A 19,265-nucleotide genomic window follows, 5' to 3' on the forward strand; every position below is an offset into this window, starting at 1 on the left:
TAATTGAGTTGACACAGGTCTTCAGACAGTTAGATAAGGACCGGAAATGTTGGTCCCTTGTTATTTGGAAAAAAAATCCTGCAAAGCCTAATAATGGTAACAGAAACGTATTCTGCCTTTTGTAAACTTCGGTTAAAGGACTATATATTCCTCAGGAGTATTTGTAACCCTTGCAGCAGTGTGCTGGTGTATGAGAACCAATGAAGTGTAAAAAATGAAGAACATAGAGATGGAAAAACAATGTTGACTATTTAAATGTTTCTAGCGTTAACAAGACCTGATCCAAAGCCCCTTAAAATCAGTGGGAATCTTTTCATTGACTTCAATGGACTTTGAAGCAGGACCCTAAAGGATTAGCACTAACAGAGGTAACTACATTTGGTTTTTTTTTAGAAATATGATTTTCAGGTTGAAAATATCCCTGCAAGCTAAACATTTTAATAAACTAGCACTTTGTTGTAGGCAAATATCCTTAAGATGACCATGGAAAATATAAAGATTAATTCAAGCATAGGATATTTGTAAATATAGGTTTTTTTCATTTTGATGTACTTCAAAATTAATCCTGGTTCTCACAGTAATGTAGCTCTAAGATATCTATTCTCCCATCAGTGTGGGTGGATGTGTGCTCACAATACCAACCCAATTCCATAAATGCGGGTTAGCCTTTCCACTTTCCCACACATCAGTTGAGACAGACCTTTAAGAATATAAACATTGTTTCTGCAAAATGTTTTGCTGCCTGCTTAATATTTAAATCTTTAAAGATGTAGAGGATAAACTTGCAGCATTCTGTAATGAGTGGGTCTTAAAGCAATTTTAGTACATATGATGATTACGCATACAAAAACTATATTAAAAACATTCTGAAGGTTGCAAAGTCAAGCACTCAAAAGTTAGGAAATGCCAGCATTAAGGTTGTAGGTGAAGTCTTAATTCAGCCACCTAGTGCTGTTTGCATTATGATATTCTTTAATTACATAATCACATACTATTTTTTTTCCCCAGGACCCATGCCTCATTCAGGGCATAGAATAGATGGTGCTCTCTTAATAAGCAGTTATTCCATATTTTGTTTTCTCTTAGTTGTTCAATGTGTAGCCCTAGGCCTGCCTTACTACAAACTATTCATGTCTGCTCTGAAGACTGAATTATTAATTTCTTCATGAGCTTTTATATTGTGCTTTTCACTGTAGTATCTGAATGCTTCACAAACATTAATGAATTTATTTTTAAAATACTCCTGTGAGATGAGCGGGTGGTATTATCACCATTGTACAGTTGGGAGGCTGAGGCACAAAGAGATTAAGGTCAAAAATGTTGACTTGTTTTAGATACCCAATTTGAAAAACCTAGGACCTGATTTTTTCAGAGTATTTAGCGTTATATAACACTTCATTTGTTCAAAGCACAGTTCCCATTGATTTTGGTTGCATCTGAGAGTGCTCAGCCCTTTTGGAAATCAGAGCCCAGACTCTCAAGTTGGGCAACCATCAGATAAAGAACATGCAACTCGTGACCACCTTTGAAAAGTCTGGTTGAACTCACTTGCCTAGTAGCACACAGGAACTCTGCGGCAGAGGCAGGGGTAGAATTCAGTTCTTCAGGTTAGCATTCAACTGCTTTAATCATGAGACCATCTGTTTTCTTACTGCAGTCCCTGACTCATTCTTTACCCGCATTCCAGCTTCTGCAACAAATGAAGCAGAGGTTCTACAGACAACAGCCTTCACTAGACAACCCTGATTCATCCTCAGAGCAGGTCCATCATGTGCATTGAATGAGATAGTGGTCCTGTGGAAAAAATAATTTGTGATCAATAATTAAAGGCTGTGTCATAATGCAAATGCACATCCAGACTTGACCCCTTATGCCCCATCCCCTCCAATGCGTCCTGCCCCAGTCTCTTCCTCACCCCCATCTCCTTGTCCCAGTCCCATTCTCTTCACCTACCCAGTCCTAGTCTCCATTCTTTAGGCTTCTCATCTCAGTCCCAATCCCCTTGCCCAGCCAGTCTAGTATCCCCCCCTCACAGCTTCTCATCCAATCTATCTCTTGTCCTCCCTCTGCCCAAATTCCTTTTCCCTCCATTTTACAGAGGCGGTGTGACCTGTCTGTGCCTAGGGTAGTCCACCTTAAAATGCCAAAATGAAAATGCCAGGGCAGGCTGCAAAAGGAGAGCAAATTCTCCCAGAACTGATGGTAACACTGAAGTTAGATTCCCTGGCTAGTCACAAACAGTGCTCCTGATTTCCCACACTGGTTATCAAGAAGCTACAAGAAGAAATAAACAGGCCCCTTTATTGCATTTCAGTCTTTGGCTCCTACTCAACAACTGGGTCCAGTAAGGAGATAAGTTATTTAAAACTCTGTTCCCTTTACCAAAATGTTCTCCTGATCCCCGAAGATTCAGCCACATTACCAGACCAATATAAGTTTGGATCTTTCCCAAAATACCACGCTGCCAGCCAGTCCTTTAGTAACTAAAACTAAAGGTTTATTATAAAAGGAAAAAAACAAATAAGAGAAATGTTAAATGGTCAAAACAATCAGATACATACAAATGACTTTAAAGTCCATATATATCAGATTCTTAGCAGTATTGGAGTTTGCAAGCTTTTACAATTCCTCTGATGTACGTCCAGTACCTGGATGGGTCTCAGTCCTTTGTTTCACAGATTCAGATGTAGAATAGTTGATCCAGAGGTAGGAAGGAAGATTAATGAAGACGAGATGGAAATAGGGCAGTGGCATTTTTTCGTTTCTGTCGTGAGACTTGTACTTTCTTTGTCCCAAATACAGCCACACAGCACATGGCATGGAAAAGCCTCAGAGTCCCCTGTCCATAGGCATGTTCTTACATCTCCTGGTGACTCATAAGTAGCCCCTGGGTTCTTTCACTGGATTCTTTGTACATTTACGTTCCCTTGATGGGTCATTAAGCAGGCTTAGTGCTGCTGCCATCCTGTCTGGGGCTGTCAACCAGTAGCACAGCACAAGATTTTAGATATAGATATATCATACATATCCGTAACTTACAGTACAAAGATGATACATACACATAAACAATATTATCATACTCAGCAAACTATAACCTTTCCAATGGTGCCTGACATAGCATATCTTGCAAGTCATTGTAATTTTGCAATATTAATATCAATAATAATATAAACTCTTATATTCCAGATGGAGTCACAGGCAGAATGTGAGATACAGGATGATATAAACACCAAATCTTAAAGCACACAAAAGGGCCAGGCTGTGCCAGGCAGTTCTTCACAGCCTAAATAAGAAAGGGTTAGGCCCCTAACTTCCCGCCATAGTGTGGTGCTGTGCCACAAACACTATGCAATCTCAGAAGCATAACAATCTTAGTAGTGGGTCCATTCCCCCACCAAGAGAGAGGGGCTGGTGGATCTGAGTAATCCTCTGTCCCCATCCCCACTAATGTTTCCAACCCCCCACCATTTGCTGAGGTGGAGGGAAGCCAACAGGACAGCACTCTGCAAAAGGCCCCCCTTCCTTGCAGAGGTCTTCAGATCCTGCCCCACTAGGCCAGATCTGCTAGTCAGGATCCACTGTGGAGGCAGAGGCTCTCCTCTACATTATTTGCCTAGGGCCACGCAAGAACTTTGTGGCAGTAGTAGGTGCAGAACACAGAATTCCTGTGCCTTAATCACAAGACCACTTTCCTTTCCTCATGGAAGGGAGCTATTCTTACACTTAAAGAGTGAAATAGAATTTTAAGCAGTCATTTTGTCTGGAACAGGGTTTGCATAAATTTTGACTGATTGAATGTGACACGTTGAACTTTTATTGTTACCAAGAGATTGAGATTACAATAAATTCTAAGTGACAAAACTCTTAGCTTTACAAACCTAGTAAAAAAACAAAGTGCTTTTTTTCAATAGCACATGAGTGACTGAACTAGAATTAAATTAAGACACAAACACTGGCTTTTTACTGTTGCATAGAAGAGAGCCACATCATCTGTGGATTATTTACTATAAATAAAAATATCAACAAAATCAATGATAATCAGATACAAAGGTGACTACTATAGATTGAAAGTCCCCAAACTGTGGGGCATGCCTCCCTATGGGGGAACAGAGAATGTCCCGAAAGGTGCGGCAGGGCCTGGGCCAGCCCCCACAGGGCTTGGAGAAGGCGCACCACTCAGCCCTGCCCCTCCCTTAGCTCTGCTCTGGCCCTGCCCCCAGCCGCAGCTCTGCTCTGGCCGTGTCATAGACCTGGCTGCAGTTCCAGTCCCAGCCCCACTCCCGGCCATGGCTCTGCTTCCATTAGCCCTGGCTGCAGCTCCAGACCCAGCTCCTGACTGCAGCTTCCAGGGATCCCATTACAGGTCAGGGGGGACAACAGAAAAAGTTTGGGAATCACTGCACTAGATATTGAGAGGGGCAGAGGGAGAAGGAAAGGGAAGGGATATTGTAAATCTTCACTAAGGCCCCAATCCTCCAAACTCTTACGTCTGTTTAACTTGAATCCTATGAGCAGTCCCCCTGAGATCAATAAATAATTGAAATCAATGGGACGATTCATGGTAGTAAAATTAAGCACGCTGGAAATCTTGGCTGGATCAAGAGAGTGAACACTGTAGGCTGTGTGCTACAGATGGATGGATCACTGGATGATTACCTGTTCTGTTCATTCCCTCTGAAGCACCCGGCATTGGCCACTGTTGGAAGACAGGATACTGGGCTAGATGGACCATTGGTCTGACCCAGTATGGCCGCTCTTACGTTCTGTTATGCTATGGCAATTCAACATGTCACTTTGCAGGATTGGGCTCTGGGTGACAGTCTCATTGATAGTCACCAATGAAAGTTCAAGATGCTCAGCATCTCTCAAGACAGGAGTCCCTACTGCAAGACAGAAGAGACTTGATAAAACTCCCAGTGAAGTCAGAAGGAACTAGGTTGGACTTCAGACAAGGCAAAATGCTGGTCAGACATTGTCACACAAGACTTACTGACTCAAATCATGGATATAAACATTCTGTTAATTTAAAAGGAACTGCACTGCTCTGCCTATCTTCACTTGTTTTCTTGGAGTATGACTGCTGATTTTCCTCCTCTTGTACTCCAGATGGAGCATTAGTGCTGATAGCTGTGCATGGCACATTTTCGTACAGAATGAATGTTTTTTCTGTATATCTGATTTCAGTTAAATTTTACTCTAAAATGAACCAAAAGCTTCATTTGTAAAATGCTTACAATAAAACTGTGGAACTGTTTTAATTTTTAAATTCTTTAAATAAATTCTTCTCAGATTCATTTTAATTTAAATACAGTTATTTTTGACTTGCCAGCTTTCTGGACTTTCTCTTTCAAAAACCCAGTCTACGAAACAGAATTGGAAGTAAAATGGCTGTGAGATGATAAACTCCACAACGTGCTGCACAGTAATAAGAAACAGTTTGGAGAACTCCTCCCCTAGCTTGCTCAGAGTTGAACGTAAATGTCACAGTCTAATCCTACGGGTACCTCTACGCTGCATGATTCTTTTGGCAGTGTGTAGTGTACATACATGCATAGCGCTCATAGCACGAGTATAGACAGGTGAGGCATGGACAGTCAAGACATGCTTGAAGGATGTGGTTATGTACCCAGAGTACGTGCCTATACATCCTCTACCAGCCCAAGCCGTGCCTACCCATCTACACTGTATGTCCCTCTGAACTTCCACTGCTGGAGCCCTTCTCCTTTTCAGGGAAAGACCCCAGCAGTAGACTGAGGGGGGGGAGGGGGGGCAACAGTGGGAAAAGGCTGCCAGCTCCCAACAGCTGGAACCTTTCTCCACAAAGGGAAAGACTCCAGCAACTCCTCATGCTAGAGCCCTTCCCTGCTACAAGGAGAGGTTCCAGCAGCAGAGAAAGGCTCTGCCAGCTCCCCCCCTGCCAGAATCCTTTCTCACTGCAGGGGAAAGACTCTGCTACAGGGGAAGCAGCAGGGAAAGGCTCAGCCTTGTTTTAGCTGCTCCCTTCTGCCAGAGCCTTTCACTGCAATATGTAGCTACACACCGAAGTATGGATGGTGTGCTTTTGACTGTGGCATGTAGCTACACACACTACACGCCACCGAAAGTGGTTTGTCGTGTAAACTTAGCTTAAAATAAATATAAAGACCAGGGGCAGGGATTGGATCATAAAATAGTCACGCATAAAATGAGAAGACAAAAACATTACGGAGTAATAGGTCTCTTCCCCTATGAAAAAGCCATACAGAATGTAATGGGGATTAAACCAATAGGGTTCTGTTGAAATTACTGTAAAAACCTGTGGGATTTGATAGAGAATTATAGACTTGAACCATTTAATTTTCTCTGTTACATTCTGTTGGTTGATTTCTGTTAAATCCTATAGGAGTAGAGGAAAGGTCAGTGTTTGCATGTTGGAGTGGGACCATGTTCAGCAAATAAAGTGTTCTTTAAAGTCTACACCAGTCCTTTGCAGTTTACCCACACAAGTGGTCCTTACAGGAATGAGGGCTGCAGAATCAGACCCTGTAGAAGTAATACATACTTTACTATATTAACATCATAGCACATTTTCACCCAATATTGGGTTAATCGTCTTTTCATTTTTCTTCCAGATTGTGGTTTAAATGTTCACAAGCAGTGTTCCAAGATGGTCCCAAATGACTGCAAGCCAGACCTGAAGCATGTCAAAAAAGTGTACAGCTGTGACCTTACAACGCTAGTAAAAGCACACATCACTAAGAGACCAATGGTAGTAGACATGTGCATTAGAGAAATTGAATCTAGAGGTAAGGCATAGTTAATGGACTTTGGTTGCTTTACTGATAATCCCTTTAGATTGATCTGGGTCATTTGGGTTTTTGCTGAATTTATGATTTCTCAAAACAGTTTCAAATGGGGGCATTTTATGATTGCCAATTATCCTTCACAGTTCAAATCATACTTGGTGTTATTTGTTGGTTCACAAATATCTGTGATTTTTTTAAAAGCTCTGCTGAAATCACTTAATGTCTTACAAGGACTCTTCTAGTTAATGCACAAGAGATGGACAGATACAATGCATGTTTTATAATGCACACAGTGTACAGTACTGTTTTGACATAGCTGTGTGTGTGCTAAACTTCAGTCTTGGATGATTTCCTATTTTATTGATGTATATGTGCATCTTCCTCTTCCTATACTTCTCATGGCATTTTAATCAGAAAGATTAAATGAACTACACAGCAAAAACTAGTCAACCATTACATATCTCATCTTCCTAGTTCTTTACTAGAATATATATGTTTTGCTTCTAAAATATTTACTGTACATCTAGTATGCTCAGCTCAATTAACTGATTAAAAAGAATTAGCTTGTAATTGGGCTAATCTGTTTTTTCACCTCTGGGAATTATTATCATAAACATGAGTACGCAAAACAACTGGGAGCTGAGCCTAACAAAGCATTTGATGCAAGGGTCAGAGTTAAAAGGATGGGCATGAAATTGTCTTCCAAATGAAAAGTCTGATAAAGCTTTTAAAACCTAACTGACCTTGTTGCCTCATTGCCTTACATGAAGAACCTGGCAAGGGAAGAGCCCATTTCAAGGAAGATGCAGTTAATACTAATTTTTAATCAAGTGAAAATGTTCTCTCTTAACAGGTCTTAATTCTGAAGGACTATACAGAGTCTCAGGCTTTAGTGATCTAATTGAAGATGTCAAAATGGCATTTGACAGAGGTATCCTCTTTAGTATTTTGCTGTAACTTTTATGCCAGCACATTGTGAATTGTTCTGTTCAGCCCAGGGGTGCCTCAGGGCAGGCTCCATCTGCCTGTTGGGCTCTGCAGATGTAGAGGCTGATCATTATGCTGAATAGAGGAGTCCCCTTCCCTTGGAAAGACATATAAATCCCATTTTGGCCTAGGTTGCCAAAAGCTGCCCTTTTCCCTAGGGCAAAGTTTGTGACTCCACAGTGCCTGACTGACAGTTGGGCTCTTGGGAATGATGTCATTGGATAGGAAAGTATTGAACATTCTCCGTTATTGCCCTGATTTACAAGCTCCTCTCTGGGTTGGACCATGAGTCATCTGGAGAAGAACCTTAAATGAGCAGAGCAATTCGAAACCCTCTCCTGGATGATAGCTCCAAAATAGTAAGGATTCCATGGGCTAAACATCCATCCTCTTCCACCAAAGGCAATGGGAGAAGTAAGGAGTTTCCACCCTCAATACCCCACAATAGCATTCAGGGGGAGGTGTGATCCCTCCCCATGTGTTTTTTTTACTGAGCCAAAAATTTCAACTAGAAACCATCCCTCTCTGCCTCTCCAGGCTACTTGGGCTACACAAAGTGAGCTCTGTTAATACCTGCCTTCTATGTGGTGTTGGGGTGCTGAACGAACTCAGGGCCTGGCCCAATGCCCATTGAACTCAAAGAATAAATAGCTCCACTGCTCTGAGATGATGAGCACAAGCCTTTCCTAACGACTAAGCACTAAAAACATTTTCCTTTTTGCAAACCTTCCTAATTTCCCATTCACTGTTGACAAATGTGTTTTTGGCAAAGTGATATGTTCAAATATAGTTGATCTGCAACACGTTTTTATAACACAGACACTCACCATTTAAACAATCACACAGGTTTCTTCATAACAGTTTTTAATTTTGTTAATCTGATATGAAGAAAGGACTGGTCTGTGTACAAAAGGCTTGAGGCTTTATCTTGAAACAGTGAAATTCACAGTCAAATAACAGGTTTTTATTGATTAGTTTACATACTCTAGAGTCTGTGGCTATGCTGAACTTAATTGCTAAACTGCCTAGATTTTTCCATTGAATATTAGTCTAAATCTATTTATATTTTAAAACATTAATGTCAGCTACTTTCTATACGCAGATGGGGAAAAAGCAGATATTTCTGTGAATATGTATGAAGATATCAATATTATCACTGGTGCGCTTAAATTGTACTTCAGGGATTTGCCAATTCCCCTTATCACATATGATGCCTACCCAAAATTTATAGATTCTGCAAGTAAGTATAAAATAACATTTCTCCCATTTTTTTTCTGTCCCTTTTTCTCTGTTTTCTTTTTTAACATGCGTTATTAATTAAGTACTGCTTACATTCTTCTCATGGGTACTATACAGTGAGATGAAAGCGGGGCTATGTATGTGCCATAGATTATAAGAATGTGGTACTAAGTGCTTTTTGTTTCAGTTTCTCCTCCATTTTTCTCATATGTTTCCTTTTCACCACACATCCTAGAAAGGAATGTTCTTCAAGGAGTGTCCCTATGGATGCTGTACTCTTGGTGCATGCGCCCCACGCACCCTCCATAGGCGATTTTCATTAGCATTCATTTTCATTCTTCAGTCCCCATATTTGCCATTGGTATTCTTGTGCTCTGTACTGGGGCTATATCAGGCTGCCCGGCCCCTCAGTTCCTTCTCATCTAGAGACAGAGCTAGTGTATCCACTTCTTGCCTTCCATGGTAGTTTTGGAGCTTCTTGTTATTTAGTTAGTGTATTTAGTTTAATATTTGTTTAGCATTTATGTAAAGCAACAAACAAACAAAATACTAAAAAAAACCCTCAGTCTGCAGAGTTGGAGAGATTGGGACTTTAATGGCAGGCCCCCTTTCACAACGTTTCACAAGGATAAAATGTCCTCGTGTGTGCATCCCAGGTTTCTTCCTCAAGTAACTTCCAAATTTCACCTGACTCAGACCATATGCCTGCCAGTTTCTTCCCAAAATTGCATACTTCAAACCAGGAGACCATGCTGCATGCTCTTAGATATCAGGAGAATGTTATCCTTCTATCTAGATAGAACTTAACCATTTTATAAACCCAATAAATTATTTCTTTTGTTTGCAGACAGAGGTAAGGGTTCCACCACTTCTACCCAGAGCCTCTCTAAATGGATTTCTGAGTTTATTATAGCTTGCTACCAGGCTGTCGATGTTCCACCCCCAGTCAGCATTTCAGAGCACTCAACTAGATCACAATCTACATCTGTGACTCTTCTTAAAAATGTTCCCATTCCAGAAATCTGCAGAGCTGCTACATGCTCTTCAGTATATATTTTCTCTAGTCCTTCTGCCTTAGTCGATGCCTCCCCCTCTGATGCTGCAGATGGCAATGCAGTTCTCTCTTCTGTGCTGGACTCCGCTCTGAAGCCCCTTCCTCCTGCTGGGGATACTGCTCAGGAGTCACCAAGAGTGGAGCCCCTATAGGGACACTACTCAAAGGGGAACAGGTTACTCACGCTGTGTAGTAACTGGTTTTTCGAGATGTGTCCCCCTGTGGGTCAGAGTTTCTTCTGAGACTTGGCAGTGAAGAAGGATCTGCGGGGGTGCTTCGCCCACGCAGCCTGATAGAGACTCGATACAGGGTACAAGCCAGCCCACCAGAGCATGCACGGACTGAATGGACACTGCTAATGAAAATCTCAGATTAAGGTACCTGAGGGGCAAGCACACCAAGAGAGTGCCCATAGGGGGACACTGCAGAGAGTGAGTAACCTCTTCTTCCGTCACCAAGAATTGAGTGATCCTATTTACTTGAAAACATCGTAATCTAAAGTCCCTTTCATTTTATTTTATGATTTTTACTAGGAATGAGGTAATTTGTGAGAGTGAGTGGTAATGAGCTAAAGGACTTCTAGGGATGAAATCTCAGACCCATTGAAGTCAATGACAAAACTCCCATTGACGTCAGTAGGGCCAGGATTTCACCTCTAGGTCACTTGTGCAAAACTAGTTCAAGTCAGTAGTGATTACCATCTGGACAGCTTTTTCAGTACTTATGAGGAATGACTTGGTGGACTCAGTCCAGTTCCTAGTGGACAGAAATCCATGTGTCACAACCCATCACAGCTCTTCTCCTCTGATACTGTTCTTGACAGTGCATTGGGGAGGCTGAGTGGCTATTGTGACAGTCATCCCATCACTCCAGAAGAGAACTTCCAGAACAAGGGGGAGACACACTGATTAAAGCAAAACAAAGCTCATTGACATAATCTGGAGATAAATAGGGTTAATCACGAGGACTCCATTCAGAACCTGTCAATCCCAAAACCTGCCAGTTCTGTACTTCTCTGCTTGGAGTCTGGCATTGTCTGCACTGATATTTAAATGTTTCTGTTTCAGAAACCATGGATCCTGATGAACAACTGGAAACACTTCATGAAGCATTGAAACTATTGCCACCTGCACACTGTGAAACCTTAAGGTATCTCATGGCACATTTAAAAAGGTATGTGGTTTATTAGAAAAGAAATTAGATGAATTCATCTGAAACAACAGCCTCTATGCAAGTCTGTGTAAGCCCCACAAGATGTATTTTGGGTCTTGTACAGGCTTCTTATAAAGCAAATTTTGAGTTATTTTTTTAAATTTAACACAGCACTACAGTCTCTCCAGTGTCATTTGTTATAGCAGAATGAACAAACTAACTTAAATATGTCTTAAAAGAATAGAGTATTAGAATGCACTAAAACAGATACACAAATATTGTGCTTTCTCCCACCTTCTGCACTATCCATAGGCCTAGGGCTTAGACCAATAAAAAGAACACAATTTTCAAGCAAAAAAACCCAATATGCCTAACAAATTTCTACTGTATTTGTAGTTACTATGAACATTTACAAGGCAAGAAACTATTCCCTTTCTGTTGTCAAAATATATACAAAACCACAGAGTAAAACATGGAATTGGCAGATTAGCTCCCGTGCACATTTTAGTTTGTGACATGCACCTATTGCCAACACATGAATAATCATTTCTTGCCTTGTAAATAGATTCATTTCAGTGAAAACACAGTTGCACTGCAGGAATTGTTGACTCTGCTTAGTATGTCCAGCAAAATGCAGCCCCAGGGACCACATATGTCAGTGTCCACTTATTACAATGGAACTTCAAATGAATGTATTCATACATACAAAGGAATGGAAGACCAGCAGCAAAGTAGCTAAAAAGTAAACTGTACTACTTGTAAAGCTAATTTTTCATACTCTTTTGTTGATATTCACATTCTGTATTTCATATTCTGTTGCTGATCTGATTAGCAGGTCATTTTATAAATTCTTACACTGATGGCATTTGCCCAGCATAAGGAGGAAAGCCAAAACGGTTATATTTCAATTATTTTTAGTTTCTATTGTTTAAAATACTTACTGAAAAGACTTGTAGTGAGAGAACAGCTAGCTCATTGGCTTGTTGTGAAATTCATTGATCCTTTATTTGGAATCACCATAAAGTAGGAAGCATAGTTTTGGAAATATAAGAATAATGTGTCAAAAAAAACCAAACATCAAATCTTGACAACAATTGTATATGCCTGAAGGGATTTTATTCAACACAGGAGATTAGGTAGTGCAGCAGTGTGAAAGAACTTAAGTGTTTTTACAACCCACAAACTTCCTACCAATGGATATTTAGTCATTTATGAGAATACTTATGGAGATTTGTTTTATGATAAAGCAATAGTTTATATTAAGTTCCTTGTTTAGTCTGTGAACAAACTCATTTACAAATTTGAATTTGTTTTATTGAGAAAGGCAAATTAACTGCCATAAACCAAAGCAGAAGTTTAGTGTCTCTAGACAGCAGTTTGTTTACTATTATTATGCCAGTAACCAGAAATTGGGGAAGCATTCATTCTGTTTCCCTGCACTTCTTAACCATGTACAGTCTGAGAATACTCTATATATTCTGCTCTGTGTGCATACATGATAAATTACGTTCTGTGGCCCACCCAAAGATAATACAGTAGCAGGTGGTGAGCTATCAGAAAAGGCACTGGTGGAACCTAGGTTTCAGATTACTAGCAATAGAAAGTTGTTACAAGTGGGGACAAATCTGTGCAAGCAATTTATAACCCCTCTCTGTTAGGGACTGAGTAACTGTCTGATACAGCCAAGAAGGGTAAAGGTAGGCCAGTCAACGCACGGACTTAGTACGTTTGTTGTTAGATGGCCTCTACAAATGAGGCTCCAATGCAGCCCTGACTGGATTTTAAATCAGCCCGAGGTCTAATCCCCCTTCAGGTACCGCTACCCTTGTATGTGCAAGCGGATGTGATTTGCATCGCTTGTGCCTGTGGGAGAGAATCTCACCCCATATCACCCAATTTACCACTTCATTTCATGGTTAGTTTGCAATGTATGCATCAAATGAATTCAGATGTGCTTCACCTGCATTATAATAGAATGCATGAGATAGTAACAGTTTGAGCCTGGTGAATCAAATCAGGTTTCCCCCCATCCTGTAAATGGGAATAGTACTACATTTGTGGTGAGTTTTAAATTGGTAATCTTATAACAATCCTGTAAAGTGGATCATTGAATTAAGTTTTGCCTCCCCACCTAAATGGCCCTCAATACATTTATAAACTGCAAAAGTAGCATTAGTGTGCACCCATGTTCTGATCTGTAGGAACACACCCCCCCCCCCCCCCCCCCCCCCCCCCCCCCCCCCCCCCCCACACACACACACACACACACACAAAACCCCCAGACCATGCTTGCTAGAAGCACCAATAATCTGTGTGCAGGAAGGAAAGACGGTGCATCAGAAAACACAACTAACTACACCACAAAGTGCATACTACCACCTAATGCCTAACTACTCCGCAGAGCACCTCTGTGTGGTTCCTCTTACATGGGCTATGAAGCAGCCTCTCGACAGGTTTTTGGGAAGGGCAAAGAAAGCACTTTTTGCTCCTCCCCTCAGCCCAGGGGTTTTCAGACACATGCCTATATGCACCATATCAGCGATGCCTTGTGTTTAACATCATTGTCCTCCTTTACAGGGTAACACTTCATGAAAAGGAGAACCTCATGAATGCAGAGAATCTTGGCATTGTTTTTGGACCAACCCTTATGCGAGCACCAGAACTAGATGCAATGGCTGCACTGAATGATATCCGTTATCAGAGACTTGTGGTGGAGATGCTTATAAAAAATGAAGACATTTTATTTTGAATATCTTTTTTTGTTCTTTCTAAAAAAGGAAACAATATTCTATGGAGGAAGGAATATTTTACTGTAATTTAACCAGCTCTCGTAGCTGGCTTCCATATTTGCTAGAGCTTTTGATGTATACAGGATAAAAATGAAGGAACTCTGTGTTGCTTCTGTAGTGCCATTCAGCTGATGTTGAAAAAAGGTTAACACATTTTCCAGTACTAGTAATCCTGGGTGTTTATCGTGTTTAAAACAAATATCTAAAGCTCTATTGCATGATTGGCTCGCTGTTCTCCCTATTTTGGTGAAGATCTTTCTGCAAAGGAAACAACTGGTACAGCATCTTTGTTCCGGATAGTTTTGTGACTGTACTTCAGCATGTTTCTCAGTGTAAATCTATTGTGAATTTGCTTTTCTGTTCTGTGTAATTGGTTTCTGACACTAAAAAAGAAAGATTTCTCTGAAATGGGGCTTCTGGCCGTACATTGACATTTCCTATCATTCTTTTCCCACTTTCTTGGGTGATTTCTTCCTGGTTTCTCTGTTCTTTTATCATGTAGTAATTTGTTTTTAACAGAAACAAAATGTGTACTTTGACTGTCACTTTAAGTAATTTTCCATGCCTTTTATGGTGGTTGCAGTAAAATATGCAACACTGAACAATGTTTTCATTATTGTTATTTCAAGTGTAATTTTGTATTTTTATCTGGCATGTATTAATTTATTAAATTTTGTTATTAGAAATCTAACATTGTGCTGTGGTTTTTTAAATAAATGAAAATATTTTGACATGTCTTTGTTTTAACATTTATATTCACAAAATAAAATCTCAACTCATTTCTTGTTGAACTGTTTGAATTATATATGGCATTTTGGCACTCATATTGAACACCCTTTGACTGAAAAGAGATCATTTATATTTCTATTTTTGGTCAGGGCATTGCCAATTAAATAGCTTGGAGTTTGACACTTTTGTTAAGGTTCTCATCAAATTCTCATGATTATTCTATTAGCAAAATTCTTTAAACAGCATTCAGAACATTTTTCCAGTGCTGCTCAGCACCTCTTAAAAACAAAAACAGTACTATTAATAACTACATTTCTCTGAATTTTTCAAAAAATGTTATTTGCTTGTCTATAGACAGTATTTGCTTACAGTTGCTTATAGTTATTTGCTTGTCTATAGACAGTATTTCAATTTACAGTTTCACCAATTCTGGCCACCTGTATTTGTGTATGTACCAAATTATATTTGCTTCAGGCTTAAATTGTTCAACACTGACCTCCACACTTCTGCTCTGCCCACCATATCCTCCATATGAAGGGGACAATAAATAATTCCTCTGTTATCTAGCAATGCATACAAATGGCTTATCAGCCTTTTAGCAGGCCCTATGATAGAGCCATTCCATGTATTCACGTTTTATTCTCTAGAAATGCTCCTGAGTTTGTCAAAACAACATTATTCCATCCAACAGTGTAGAATCTGACTGCATATCTCTAAGCAGGGTAGCACTGCTACTACAGTAAGGTTTAGTCATCCTGCAAGCGCTATTTTCTCAGCTTTCACAATTTCTACAAGACTGGTATACTCCAGTGAATTTTGTCTGGCATTGCTGGAATTTTCTGTACTGTTGTAATCACAGCCCTTAAAAACAAACAAACCAGTCAACCAAATTTTTTTCATTTTAGGGTTTCTGACTCACTCTTGTCACCAAGAATGGCAGACAAGATTTGTCCACGTGCAATATGTGACTATACCTCGTTTTCACCTCCTAAAATATATTGGAGTTGATTCTTCATTGTCTTGCACATGCGTGATTATTTACACAAGTGCAAAGTGAGTGCACACTGGATGTAAAATGTTACCATTCTGATTTACATTTATGGAGCAAGCGAAGCGCGGTCTGATGTTCAACTCAATGGCATTTCTCCATCTGTAAAAAGATAACTTTGAAACCCAATCAATTTCAAAATTGCAGGAAAGTTCTAGGCATCAAAAGACCCAACCCTACTTATTTTGGTACAAATCAGAACACCAGAAAATCCTGACTCACAGGAAAAGCAGGAGGCCTAATCTACATGGTGCTGCAGACAGAGGAATCTCTCTGCTGCCCTATACAGTTACCTACATGTATCAGGGATAGCAGCTTAATCTGCTGCCTAAAGACACTATCTGAAGGCAATGTCTAAAAAGATGAAGAAAAAAGGAGTGCTCTTTACAGGGAATGTTTATAGCGAGGGAAACGGGGACACAGAAGGGCAAGAATGGTGAGTAGGAGGGACGCAGCAGGAACTAAAGGGTTGGGCAGTGGTAGTGGGAGAAGCAAGAACCAGGTGGAGGTGGGAGTGGAGGAGGAAGCAGCGACCCAGAGAAGACTAGGGTCTAAGTGATGGTGGTTGGGGAAGTATGGAATCAATGGGGCCTCCGTTGGGGGAAGCGGACTTGGAGATGGAGGGGTGGGGGTGGGATGATAAAGGAATCAGAGACTCACGGACTGGGTGGGGGCTCTATGTTGCCAACTCTAGAGATTTTGTCTCTTGTGACAGCAGTTTGTCAGTCAGGGCCGAAGCCAGTCTTGCAATGATGCAAGACGCTCCAGTTCGCTAGCAGACGTGAGGCTGTCAATTGCTGCCCGCCTCGTAAGGCAGAACAACCAATCAGAGCTGCTGTAGGAAGCAGGAAGTGCGCTTCCCCCATCTCCTCTGAAACTTGAAGCCATTCTCACATGGGGGGGGGGCAGAGTCAGAAACCGCCCAGCAGTCAGGGCAGCTCTGCTCTCCTGTGAGCAATAAGGCTGGCATGTCTGCTCCTGCCCCCTCCCTAGCCTGGAAGGGGAAGAGGAGATCCCACTGCAGCCACCCAGGCCTGGGCTGCGTGTAAAGAACCCACCAGAAGCGGAGGTGAGGCTGGGGGGCTGTGCCAGGTGCAGAACGGGCTACTGCATGCAGAGCTATGGCTGTGCTAGCTGCCAAAGGCAGGCCATGCAAGGCCTGGACCTGGCCGTGCTGCTGCCTGCTGGGCACCTGCTTGTGCAAAGAGCGTCCTGACCGTATGCAGCCCGGTTGTGCTGCGCCTTCCCTCACTGAGCCTGGTGTGCCAGCGCCTGTGGGACCTGCTGCTCTGGGCTGAGAGCTTGGCCGGGACACTGCTTTTCATGGGCCCCTTCTCCTATGGCTGAGGCTACTGGTGGGCAATAAAAAAGCATACTCCATTCTCGCACGTTTCTGGGAAACCAGAACAGCAGGCCAGTACTCTTATTTTTAGGACTGGAGCACTGCAGCTAACATCTCTAAAAGTCTATGTCTGTGCCCCTCTTACCTTGCATAATACTCGCTGCTGGTTTTATGCTGCGCTGCCATAAAAGCCTCATAGGCCCTCAGCCATGTTCAGACCCAGCTGCTTTAATGGCCCCCTATGCCCTCTGCTGGGTTTTATAATGCTTTGCTCTGTCAGCGCCATATGCCCTCTGCTGGATGTATACTGTGCTACTCTAATGTGCTGTCTCCGCTGTGTGTAAATTCCTAGCTCTACTGACCTAATACGCCCTCTGCTGTTTTTATACCCCAATAGCGCAAGGACATCTTCTGCATGGCCCTGTCAACAGGTCTCAGTTCTTTGGTGCAGTGCCTGCCCCGGTGTTCTGCGCCAGCTTTAGGTCCATGAGCTGCTGCTTTTTTTTTTTTTTAAATAATGTTTGCCAGCTTTTATGCGGTCTTCAGTTGGTTGTACTGCTGCACCTGCAGATTCATTAGCTCCAATTCTTGCCTGCATTTGGAGTGCACAACAGCCTGAAAACCAGCATAGCAAACCATGAGAGCATTGCCCAGTTGTAGGAGCATCCTCCAATGGTGTAGCACTAGTATAGAGATGCCTAACTAACCGATTAGCAGCAGACAGCATAGTGTGGCTAGAGACGGGGGTGGCGCTGGGCCATCCATGTGCACTGGAAATCCTGTTGTAATGACACTTGGGGTACATTTACCCTGCAAGTAAAGGTGTGACTGTAGCATGGATAGGCATCCCTGTGCTGGCTAGAGTAAAGCTTGCGTGGATAATAGTATTAGTGTATATGGCACAAGCATCAGCACAGGTTTGCAACCTGAGACTGACCCCCCTGGTTCCCCAGCAGCCTTGTACGTGAGTAGTTAGCCTGTGCTGAAGCCTGCGCCACTGTGTCTTCATTACTATGGTAACCCACATTAACTAGATTAAAGCTAGCACATATATGCCTACTCATGCTACAATCACACCTTCACTTGTCACGTACATATGCCCTCTGCGTCCTTTGGCAGAGTAGGTTTTAGTGGATTGGCCAACGAACACAGTGAATGAACTTTTGTTCCCAGTGCCTGTGTGTGCAAACTTGAACTGTAGAGTTAAAAGCCATCTGTTTAAAGCATATTGCAGGAATATGTGTGATACGTTGGTAAACAGGATTTATTCAGATAATTTTATCATCCTTTGATATGAAGTACACCACTCCTCCAGTCCAAGTGTGCTAATAGATTGATGTTGTTGACAGTAATGACTATATGCTTCACTTTTCAGAACAGCCTTTAGAAGGCGTGGCACATCTAAAGCAATGCTGCCGGCTGTGCATAAGAAAACTGGATTAGACCCAAACTGAGTTGGTGAAAACAAACCCAAAATATCAGCCAGTGATTGGACTTGCAATTTACTTAAGAACCAACAGCAACTGAGCAAGGTGAGTTTCATGTTAGCTGCTTTGAACGTGTGCTGGTTACATTCTTGTTTGCTGCTGGTGTTGGAAATGCCATCTCTCCTTGGGATGATAGAATTATCTAGACTGGGGAGTGTTCAGTGTTAGAGAGTGATGCATATTGCCTCAAAAAGCCACATGCTACTGTAAAATTGTGATATGTTGGGCTAATGTGTAGCTCCTAAGGACCTACAACCAGCGTGGTTGACCTTGAGAAGACTCACCCAGGAAGGGAAAGAAGCTAACTGCCTTCAGCTTTTAAGAGACAGGAGATCATCTCTCTACTGAATTCAAGAGACGCATAATTTTTCCTTTATGCACACTTCCCTCTTTAGAGCTAGCTAATGAGTAATTAAGATTTTACTCTGCACCTACCCTACATATGGACCTCTGGGTCATGTATCTGTTTCTCTCCTATAATAAGCACATGCCATTTTCCCTCAGTCACAAAACGTGACTATAGATAGAAGAAAATACACACCAAATATTGATGCTAAAACCTCTGAATATGTTTAATCTCAAAGCATAATTAAGACGGTCAGAATGTTTCCAATAAACATACAGTTCCCCAAATACCGTAGGGGAAAACACAT

General features: G+C 41.6%; 1 protein-coding gene and 1 long non-coding RNA gene across 3 annotated transcripts in view; one reads left to right on the forward strand and one right to left on the reverse strand.

Moving 5' to 3' along the window:
- The window catches only part of CHN1 (chimerin 1), a 124,877-nt gene extending 110,180 nt beyond the window's left edge, over nucleotides 1-14,697 (forward strand). For both annotated transcript variants that reach the window (XM_067549214.1, XM_067549215.1), the window contains 5 exons: nucleotides 6,612-6,785; nucleotides 7,639-7,716; nucleotides 8,875-9,012; nucleotides 11,133-11,238; nucleotides 13,795-14,697. In XM_067549214.1, coding sequence (XP_067405315.1) covers nucleotides 6,612-6,785; nucleotides 7,639-7,716; nucleotides 8,875-9,012; nucleotides 11,133-11,238; nucleotides 13,795-13,966 — 668 coding nt within the window. In that variant the 3' untranslated portion in view covers nucleotides 13,967-14,697. The remainder of the gene's footprint in view (nucleotides 1-6,611; nucleotides 6,786-7,638; nucleotides 7,717-8,874; nucleotides 9,013-11,132; nucleotides 11,239-13,794) is intronic.
- LOC137153631 (uncharacterized) overlaps nucleotides 1,824-19,265 on the reverse strand; it is a 68,809-nt gene continuing 51,367 nt past the window's right edge. The window contains exon 3 of the long non-coding RNA XR_010919856.1: nucleotides 1,824-2,975. This is a non-coding gene — a long non-coding RNA (uncharacterized lncRNA). The remainder of the gene's footprint in view (nucleotides 2,976-19,265) is intronic.

The sequence above is a fragment of the Emydura macquarii genome, unplaced genomic scaffold, assembly GCF_026122565.2.
Source record: "Emydura macquarii macquarii isolate MOO-44397 ecotype Brisbane River unplaced genomic scaffold, CSIRO-AGI_Emac_v2 contig_1253, whole genome shotgun sequence".
Taxonomy (NCBI): domain Eukaryota; kingdom Metazoa; phylum Chordata; order Testudines; family Chelidae; genus Emydura; species Emydura macquarii.